The 11,307-nt window shown below is 28.5% G+C and overlaps 1 protein-coding gene across 2 annotated transcripts in view; it reads right to left on the bottom strand.

The window, feature by feature from the left end:
- Window positions 1–700: 700 nt before the first annotated feature.
- Window positions 701–11,307, bottom strand: part of LOC136973445 (microsomal triglyceride transfer protein large subunit-like) — a 59,035-nt gene continuing 48,428 nt past the window's right edge. For both annotated transcript variants that reach the window (XM_067268168.1, XM_067268169.1), the window contains exons 17-19: window positions 9,346–9,516; window positions 8,005–8,149; window positions 701–823 (exon numbers count right to left, since the gene is read on the bottom strand). In XM_067268168.1, the coding sequence (XP_067124269.1) occupies window positions 8,005–8,149; window positions 9,346–9,516 (316 nt within the window). In that variant the 3' untranslated portion in view covers window positions 701–823. The remainder of the gene's footprint in view (window positions 824–8,004; window positions 8,150–9,345; window positions 9,517–11,307) is intronic.

Raw genomic sequence — 11,307 nt, 5'->3', positions numbered from 1 at the left:
TTTTAGAATTTAAAGAATTAAATGATGATAATTTTTTCAGTATTTATTTATTTTTTTAATTTTAATAAGTTTTTAAGCTTTGAAATTGAAAATAAAAAGTAATATGAAAAAATTTTAAATTAATTTAAATTGATTAAGCAGTAAATAAATTCTGAAATTATATTATATTATATAAAAGAATAAAATAATATATAGAAAATAAGTTTACAACATGTATTAAATTATTATAAAGTAATTAACGCATACTGAGTTGCCCAAAACTCAGTCAATCCAGTTGGATAATTGAGGTTTAAAAACAAATTTTTACTTTTAGGCCAGCATGTTTATATTAACCTTCATTATTATTATTATTACTATTATTATTATTATTAATAGATTTATAGTTTTAATCTTTTATACATATATATATATTCTTTTTATTTTTCATACTTAATAATTAATTTAGAATGCTTAAATTTTAAAAATATGTCAGTTTGCTGTACTAATTTTAAATTTGAGTCAAAGAAAGTTACATTTACAATTAAATAAATAACAAATTATATAACCATGATTTAAAGTGGAAAATAGGCAATTATCCAAACATAATTATTTTGAAGTAATTTAAGAAACTGCTAAAATTGCTTTACTCTAAACAATTAATTGTAAAATTAGTAAATTAATTTATCAGTTTGATGTTTATATGAAAAATTATCAACACAAGTTATCAATAAAAATATTTTATTATAAAATATTTATTTGATTTTTTTTACAGTAAGATAATATTTTAATTACAGCTGTAAACTATACAACACAGGATTCATTTTCATTATTTTCTTTGGATTATCTATAAAAATATTTAAAAATAAATATCAAAAGTTTTAGAAGAATTTTTTGTATGATTTATGTAAGTAAATATCAAACTTTAAAAAATAATAAAAGTTTAATAATTTCTTATTTTAAAAATTTTATAATCTTGAAAATATTATAAAATTTTTGACAAATAATTCATAAACTAAAATATTATTACAATTTGTAAATATAAATTAATTACAATAATTTAAAATAATTTAATTTTACTTCTCATCATAAAAATTTGTATATTTAAAATAAATAAACAAATAAAATAAAATTTTTAAAGTAAATTTTCTCCTTAAATATACTATACTTCTCCCAAAGGCAATGAAAAAATATTAAGTGATAAAAAGACTTTTGACTTATTTAAGGAGTTAGGTTTATTTATTTACTATAGACAATTATATGTTAAAAAAAGACCTGACTTCTATTGCCCTTAGAAAATGTATACTATTTCATAATATTCAGGCATTATATTATTTATTATTAATAATAAGAGGCTTATTTGTTGTACTGTATTTGTCATAGTAGTAGTTTATAGAGAATTATATTGTATCTATTAATTCCAATAAAGTAATTTATATATTTAATGAAAAGTGCTCAAATGTAAATCCATTTCAAAGAACTTTTCTTGAAGCAAAAACGTTTTAGAAAGCTCATTTTTTCATGCTATATGCCTATTTGAAAGTTACTGGGAGGGTCACTGGATAATGTTTCTTGTCTTAATTATGAATCCAACTCAGAAGCACTTAGTTGGCTGATAAGATTAAAAGAAAACACCAAGAAAATCACTTTGCTCTTGAACAAATTGATTTTTTTCTTTTTATTCAAATACATCACTTATTTTTGAATACATGAATGAAACTGAATTTAAATATCCAAAAAGAAAACATTTAGACAAAGTGTCTCATCAGGAGTCAACAAAAGAAATAAAAATTGAGAAAAGATACCACATTATTGAATGAACATAAACAAACAAAAAATAACGAAGCATCCTTTGCAAATAAACAGTAAAAATATTCTCTTGTTCTTAATAATGTAAATTTTATTAACACTCATATCTGAAATGAGCCATATACTAAATAAATTAATACAAAACATAGCTCTTAATATCAGAAGTTCAGAAAGTTATTTCGATGTAATTTTTTTCAAGAACACATTTTTCCCTTAAGTAGAGTGCATTGAAATCTTAAATGGAAATTCAAGATTTGAATGCACTCTACTTGTCATTTAACAATATAACTAAAAAGTTAATACCAATTATGTTTTTTGTTATTGTTAAGATTATTAAGCTTGATATATCATCTAGATTACAATTACACCTTATAACCAAAACTAGTTACTGTATTAATAATCCTTAACTGGATAATATAAAATGTTTATCATGACAAACCTTACAATCCAGCAAAAAGATTTGGAGAATTTTTAATCATTTTAAATGGTCATCCTCATGTCCTGCTGGATTGTAAGGTTTTTTGTAATTTATGCTAGTTACTATAACTGTTAAATAAAATACAACTAAAAGCTAGCAACTAGAAACTATTATTCCAATTACACATATATTATAACTTAATATTTAGTAATAGTATGTTAACATGTTAGCATACTATTACATATGTTATATACACTCCTTAAAAGTGAAATTGCAACACCATGAAAGAATGTGCATAGCCATAAGGAAATTGTAGGTGCAGTAGAGGTGACAGAACTATGCAAATGATTAAGTTTGCATATGCTCAAGTCATGTGGTACTCAGTTTTGACCTCTAAAGACCAGCAGCCAGCTCAGGTCATAAATGCTATCAGCAATGGTTTGCAGAACTAAACTTTTGAAGAAGCAGAGCTAAACTTATTTCCTCAGAGACTACAGTGAGCTGAATACCATCTGTTAACAGCTGGGGAATGACATCATATCCTAGAGTTGTGCGACTTCAGTTTATCAATGTGCACAGTTGCCATGCATGTTGGGCATGACTTGAGTACCATCCAGCAACATGTGACATGATGGATGCAGAAACATCTGTGAACAGGCCAAAGAGGAAGTAGATCACACCACTGCATGACTGAGCACACATACTGACAGATTCGCTGAACCCATTCATCCATGGCATGTGACATCTGAAGCTACCTGTAACTATCAATGAGTGCATCTGTGTCCACCCAAACCATTTGTAACAGGTTGCATGAAGTCAGGCTGTATGCATGGTAACCAGCAATGGAGTGCCATAACTGCTTGACACAGGTTACACCTGGTGTGTTGTTGTTGTTGTAATCAATTGGACCACTGAATGTCATCAGGTATTGTTTACAGATAAATCCCACTTCTGTCTATGGAGGAATGACAGCTGTGAATGGGTGTGGCAATATCCCAGCAAATGCTACATGTTAGCCCTTTTTGCTGAGCATCACACTGGCCCCACACCAAGCATCATAGTTTGGGGAGTCATGATGTTCAATCAATGGATGTACCCTGCACACTTCTGGTACTCTGACACCTTTACCGGTGTCAGAGTACCAGACCAACAGAGTACTCAAACCAGTATGTCATATGACTTGTGGGGCTTGTGGTTCGATCACTGATGCAGACCACAACTGACATAGTGTTCTTGCAAGATAATGTCTGACTGCCTAATTCTCACCAGCCTGAATGGAATTCACATCCATCTCTGGCCAGCAGCCTCACCAGATCTCTCTCCCATTGAACACCTGTGGATCCTTGTCTGATGTGAGGTGCAATGGGGACCACTTCTACATACCCCATAGACAACATGTGCACCGCAGTGGATGCAGCTTGGCAATGGATACTGCAGGCAAACCATTATTTGCCTCATTGATAGTATGCCTTGTCATATAGCGGCCTGTATATCTGCCTGTGGGGGCCATATTTATTACTGAATAAACAGGTATCTGTTACATATCTCTGTTTGTTCTTTTCATTTGTGCATGTCTCCCACCTTTACCGGTTCTGCAATGGTCATGTGGTTATGGACATTCCTTCATGATGTTATGATTTCACTTTTGAGGAGTGTATAGGTTACAGTCAAAACCCATTTTTAGTAAAACACGTTTTAAATAGTTGAAACTAGTTTCTACTGGACGTCTTTGTTAAAACCCATTTTGTCTAGTTAAAACTAGTTTTAACTCAAATTCATTTTTGACTAGCAGTAAATTCTAGTTTTAACTAGACAAAACCCGTTTTGTCTAGTTAATTTACTGCTGTACATGTTTTGATTTTAGATAAAACTAGTTTTAACTTTTAACATTAGTTAAAACTAATTTTAGCTACATAAATATGTTTGGGGGAAATAAATGAAGTTATGTGTAGTGATTCGGGGAAAGATGCCTAACATTTTGCTTATGAAGGAAATTATAGCGATAATTTGGGTAGTGGAGGCCTCTAACGAAAATATCATATTCTTGAGCATGTTTTTCAAATAAAACTTTGGAGTATATGAAAAATAATTGTATATTGTGTTTGCAATGACGACTTTTTTACTGTCTGGCATTTTAGGCATCTCACCCTAAGTATCCGGGTGAGATGCCAAATGCCATTAAGGTAAGATAACAAATATAATTGCATAAAATTAATTTTCGAATATCTTAACCAAATTTAATTTATTGCATATGTAGTACAAAGTACTTCATAGTAAGTATAACAGTGCAGTATAAGTATTGTTAAGTTTCCGCCCGTTCTAACGTGCTCTATAACTAGCTGAAAGCTTTTTTCAGTCCAAAAACCTTTTTGAAAAGTCTTTATATAATTTCTATGCATGTCCTGCAATAAAACAAGAAAACAAAAATTTATTAAAAATAGGCATATTGGAATTCAATTAACAAAAAATAGGCATGTTACCCCATGAAAAATGTGGCATCTTTTCCATTTGTCAGGGTAAGATGCCTAGTGGAGTCACGTGTTCTAGCATGTCTGATTGGGATCGGCGGTAGCTCATAATGGAAACTTTAGAACCTTAACTACATCACACATTAATTGTTTTTTGCAATTTTTAATAAATTCTATTTTAACTTTTAGTTTTAAAATGATTCTAGAAACATTTTGCAACAAAAACTTCGTTCTTATCTTGCTTTTATTCTTCTCAGATGTAGAAAATGAGATAATGGTAGCAAACTACAGCTTTCTGCACTCAATATTGGCCCAACGATTCATCATACAAACACATGACAATATCTGACATCACCGTTTGAAAATATCAAAAAGTAGGCATCTTCCCCCGCTTACCATCTTACCCCGAATCACTCTATATGTTGCAGTCAAAACCAGTTTTTAGTTAGGATGCATTTTAACTAGTTGAAACTAATTTATACTGGATGCCTTTGTTAAAACCTGTTTGTCTAGTTAAAACTAGAATTTATTGCTAGTCAAAAATGAATTTGAGTTAAAACTAGTTTTAACTAGACAAAACAGGTTTTAACAAAGACATCCAGTATAAACTAGTTTCAACTAGTTAAAACGCATTCTAACTAAAAACTGGTTTTGACTGCAACATATATAATATACATTGTGAATTAGATACACATACAGTATTATCTGTCCGAAATGGAATCTGAATAAAATAAAAACCTGTCTAAATGGAAAAATTCTTCCAAATGGAGTGATTTCTGTCTAAATTCTACTATAAACCAGAAACCCGTCCAACATAGAAATAAAAGAGATTTTTTGTACAAAGAATGTAACTTAATCTGAATAAAGCAGAAAATTAAAATTATACTTGTAGACAAATAAGTAAAATTGTCTCTTGGTATAACCAACACAGAGCATGACAAAATGTATTCTAAGCTTTATCAAACAGCAAATATCATGTGACAAAGGAAATTTCTGCAAGTTTGGACCTATAACATCTATGTTTTTGTTTACTTTACTATTTTTTACTTTAGCTCCAGTGCCTAGTATCTTATCCATTCAGCTATCACCGCTCAGAGACGTGAAACTTTCAAAGACGTATAAGTTAAACACTAAATTTTCAGAGGCCCATTTTTGAGAAACACTTCAAAAGTGGGCCAGATTCTGAACAATATGTGAAAAGAGTTATGAATGTAGAAGCAAAAGATGTATGTATGGATAGACGGAAATGGTGCAAGATTGTCAGGTACGGGTGAAGTGCATGATTTCAGCAACTCCCAGAGTGAAAGATTGGGTAAGTGTTCCTGGTTTGCTATGCCCTGCCCATAAAGCTTGCAGGATGTTGTGCACAAGAAATCCACTTTTTTCTTGGCCACTCCTTTAGAGAATGCCATAACAGTATTATTTGGATAAGGAACAATTTGTGTTTAAGGCTACATGCTCACCAACTTTCATTCAAATCGGAGACCTGAATGTCTGGCCCTCTTCTTGTTAGCAATAGGAATCATTTTTTAATAATTTTTTAATGACTAATTCTAAATAACACATTTGATTACAATGTTTTAATAGTATTTCACAGGTTCTGTTATGTCAAAATTTTTGTTTTAGTCTACTGAAAAAAAATTAAAGTGAAAAAGTCAACCCAAAAAATTCCCCAAAGTTTATATCATTCAATAAAAAAAATCTCAGATCTGGAAACACTGAGTGGCATTGTACAAAACTACCTTCAGTTCTCAACATCATTTCCTACTTTTCTGCCTGAACTTGCCGTATAACGTCACAAAATCGCTAGGTGTGTGGTGCACAGGACTCCCATTGCATGGAAGCTCGACATCATGCTGTTTTTCTTGAAGCGTGAGTTGCAATTCAATTTCACACTGAATGTCAAAATAAGCGGACTAGGGTTTTTATTGCCACTTTAATAAAAATATTGCCAAGTGACAATTTTGGCATTATGCAGTGTGATTCCTGCTAATAATTATCAAATAAAGTTCTAAATTAAATCACATGAAAAATATCGTTTATTATTTCAAAATTAAAAAATATTTCCATTATCTTCAATTTCATCAAAGTATATTATCAATATACATGCAACAAAAAATTGATATTGATAATAATTGAAATAAATTTAACAAAACCATTTTTCTTCTTATAACTTTTAATCATGAAATAATAAATAATTCATAAATTTTCTGTATAAGTTACATATCTTGGTGGGAATTATGTAATTAATTTATGACAAAAATAATGCACTATGCTTAGAGTGGCACAAAGTCTCCATGCATACTCATTACAATGTACCCTGTAAATGTTTCCTTCATTTTCCATACATTTTAATTTGCCATGTTCTTCTGGATATCTTCTTCCATGTTAACGGTTGCAAATTGTTAAAGAAGTCAATTTATAATTATTTTTAGGCATTAAACTGTTGTAAAACAAATAAATATTTTCTTTGAAATGTTCTGAAATGAATTATTATTTAAGTTTATCACTGTAGCCTTTGGAATCACACTATATCACATCATCTATTCCATCATCCACTGATTTTCTCATTAAGATATTCTCTAATTGTAAGACACACACAATCATATTCATGGAATTTTGGAATCATTTTTACACAATTCATATATTGTATTTAATAACTTTTTAATTAAATACAGTCTTACTTAATGATAAAAATTTAGATACATGAAATATTACAACTTTGCTATTTCTCATAAAGTTAATCATCATCATGTAAATGTAGTCAGAAAAGTAAATAATTATCTTTATATTATTTCTTCTACTTTATACTTAAAAATAAATTTAAAAAACAGTCTTTTGTAGTGAATAAAAGTTTAATTATTTAATGAAATAATATAGCTTTTTCCAAAATTCAAAAGCTAAAGAAAAATTTTTTAAATTTTGTCTTTGCTTGAAAGTAATTATAATATATAAAATGTAATTAGTGCTATACCAGTAATTAGTGGAACTCAGAAATGGCATCTGGAAATTGTGAAGTTTGGCCTGTCATAACAGATGTCTTCATTTTAATCATGTATAGTTGGCTAATGCAGGCTGAACTGTATGTTGAAAATACTTTCAATAAAATCCAAGTTTGGTAACTTTAAATAAGCAGTTTGTGTTTCCTTCTATTTGTGTATCAAAATAGACTTAAAGCTAAAGATTTGCATTGCATCTGTTTATGTTGTTATGATAGCAACAATCAGAGGATTATTTAAATTTCTAATGTTGTAAAAAACTCTACTTTTGTTTGATAAACAAGACATTATTATAACTTTAATTATTTAAACTTAGTTTAATACTAAAACTTACTTAATATTTTTCTGCAAGTAAAATTGAGCAATATTCATCATTTTTTCTATGAAATGAGTATGACTTTCCTGGAATGTAATATTTTCTATTTGATTTATGTTGCCATTTATGTTTTTGAAATGAATGTGATTCTTTTACATTGTATCTGAAATAAATAAAAAAATACATATATTTAAAGCTATTTTAAGCATAATATTTTACTTCTAATTAATTTAACATTAACAAATTTATTATGTACTAATAAAAAACACTAAAGAATAATATACAGAAAGTACCGTAAAGTTTAAACATATTCTATTGGGTAAAACTATGAATTATAATAATTTAGAATATTATATTTATTTACATATTAAAAGAATATTTTAATATATACTTTTCATAAAAACATTAACATATCTAAGTATTTATAACATAAACATTTAGAAAACAGTAACTAGAATTGATTAGAACAGAAACTAGTGATATTTTAATTACTTTTAATATTAGTTGTCAATACTTTTTCATACATTTAAATTGAATTTTACAATTTAAATTGACATTTAAAACATTTAACTAGTTAGTTAAAGAAAATCAATGAATCTTTCAACTTTTTTAGTTATAACTTATCCTTATAAACAGATTAAAATAACTATCTTTGTTTATGGGAAAAATAAAATTTAAAGCAAACACGTGAAAGCCTAATTTAGTTGTAATTTTGTCTAGTGAAGTGCTCAGGAAGAAGCTATAAAAATGAGTTGACTAGATAGCTGAGTAAGAAAATATTATCTGCTTATTGTTCTGGAAAATTAGATTTAAATTCAAGTTAGAAACTTTAATGTATTTCAAAAGTAGTTTGAGATAAATATGTCAGAGCTTTATTACATGTCTGCTCTCACTGAGGGTTAGACCTGACCATAATGGGCAAAATGAAACCAGCCAAATAGCTCATAGTGAGCTAGTGTTCTAATCAGCAATCAGTGGCATATCCAAGATTTTGAGAATATGAGTATGCTGAAGGAAGATTGGGGAGCCAAGGAATGTGTCTCCTGTTCCTTTTTAAAGAATGTTACTCACTTACCTTAGAATTGTTTTAATTACCTAATCTTACTTAATTAGTCATATAATATGCATATATTTATTTTTATTTTAAAGTAATAAAACTGATTGCTTTGGTATCAAAAGGAGTTGCATCACCTCAAGCACCCCTGGATACATCTTCTCAACAATACATGAAAATGACCTTTGCAAAGGGTCTAGCCATATCTCATGCATATAAGCATAGATTTTAATTTACTATAATCATCATATTTTGTAAAAATATGAAAGATTTACACATTAACATAGAGTATATAAAATACTTACATAATTTCTAAGTCAGGTTGACTCATCTGAAGACAAGTTCTATAAGGGCTATCATAAAAATCAAAATCTGTAACAAAATCTATGTACGATTCTCCACCGAGGTTAAATCCAACTTGACTTGCAATGAAAGAGGAATCAATTCTTGCACTTCCTTCAATTGCAAATGCACCACTGTTAAAAATAAAATTATTATTTAACAAATCAAAGTAAAATAACTAACACACTTTTATTCAGTAGAAGTTGTTTAATTTGCAAAGGTTCAGCTAGTCCTTTATTAACCATCATAAGGCTTTGAATGAACATTTAAATATAAACCAAATGGAAACGACATTTGACAAATAAAATGTACACATTTATAATTTTGCTAAATAGGAATTTATTGCTAAAAATATTGAAATTAAAATTAAAACTACAAAACTTATTAAAAAAAATCAATTAAAAATAATTTCAAGAAAAGTTGGTAATTTCATGCTTCCAGCATTTCCAGATTCCATGACCTTGTAGTTAATGCATTCTCCTTTGACTTTTTTGTCTGAAAATTGCAAGACTTAATATCAACAGGGCATTAGAAATAACAAATATACAATGGCATTAGCATGTTTTGAATGCAGGACAATACTTGTAAGGTAAAACAAGACTAATCTTGTTTAAAAAATTACTCCTGTACTTGAAATTTTCAGACAAAATTCAGAGAATGCAATATCTAGAGAAATGTAGAATCTTTGGAGAATGCTTGAAAATATGCAGTTACTAACTTCTCTGGTAATTATTTTTAATTAATTTTGATTTTTAAGTTTTGTAGTTTTAATTTTAATTTTGATATTCGAAAGCAAAGATTCCTTTCTAGACATTTACATGTATACATTCCATTCATCAGATGTTGTTTCTGTTGATTTCTGTTTAAATATTCATCCAAAGCCTAATGATGGCAGAAGAAGCAGCCAAAAACATTTTCATATTAAACAACTTTCACTGAATAAAGGAGTGTTGCTTTGATCATACAGTGGTTCATGACTTAGCAAATCAAAAGTGAAATTTGAAATGTTTTATTTATGTCCAAATTGAACAACTGAAAGTTCAAATTACTATTAAATTAATAAATTTACAAAAGTTTTTAGCAAATAATAATTTAATTAGATTTATTTGCGAATGACATTTATTTGTTTATATTGATTTATTTATATAAATATAATTTTGATTAAGAGATTAATGAAAATGATAATCATTAAATATTTTTATATTAAAAAGGATTTATCTCTGGAGGTAAGCAGTGGGAGACAGGGTTTAATATATCCAGGTTAACTCATCTAAAATTTCTGTGTCAATCCAAACTCAAATCCATGTTCTTCAGGCCAGTAGGGGTAGTGCCTTTACTGTGTCCATCATAATCATTAAAATATAATAATAATATTCAGAAAAAATTCTCTTAAAACATGAAAATATATCACTAAGACTGCCAAGCAGCCTATGATGAAAGGTCAGTGCACTTTGATGGCACTGACCTTTTATTATACGATGCTAAAAACAGATGATTGTTTTTGATGGATTTGTCTTAACATTTATTAATGTAAATTGTCATCCTTTGAATAATTTTTTCAAAAAATATAAATTATTGAGTATTAAAAATGCAGAATTGAAATATAAGATATAAATATATTAAAATGTAAAAAATATGTTTATCATATCATCAGATAAAACTTTGATAGCAGATGGCTGAGATAATAATCTGCTGTTCTATAACAGATTTCAGTCCTGATTGGAATCTCTGTAATTTTTGTAAGTGGTTTGAATCAAATTCATAGACTCAATTCCTAAACAATTGGCCATCTCTACTGTAGGCTTGGTCAACTTATGACTGATCAAATTTGAAATAGTTTGATGACTTGACAAAATGTTGTTCTAATGCTTGCAGGATGGAAAAAAATTAAAAAAAGAAAACTGTAACTAAACTATTTTAGGCCA

Source organism: Centruroides vittatus, unplaced genomic scaffold, assembly GCF_030686945.1.
Source record: "Centruroides vittatus isolate TY-2023 unplaced genomic scaffold, ASM3068694v2 contig_3175, whole genome shotgun sequence".
Classification (NCBI taxonomy): domain Eukaryota; kingdom Metazoa; phylum Arthropoda; class Arachnida; order Scorpiones; family Buthidae; genus Centruroides; species Centruroides vittatus.
Note: the sequence above shows the minus strand (reverse complement) of the source record. Positions and strands in the feature narration are given on the sequence as shown.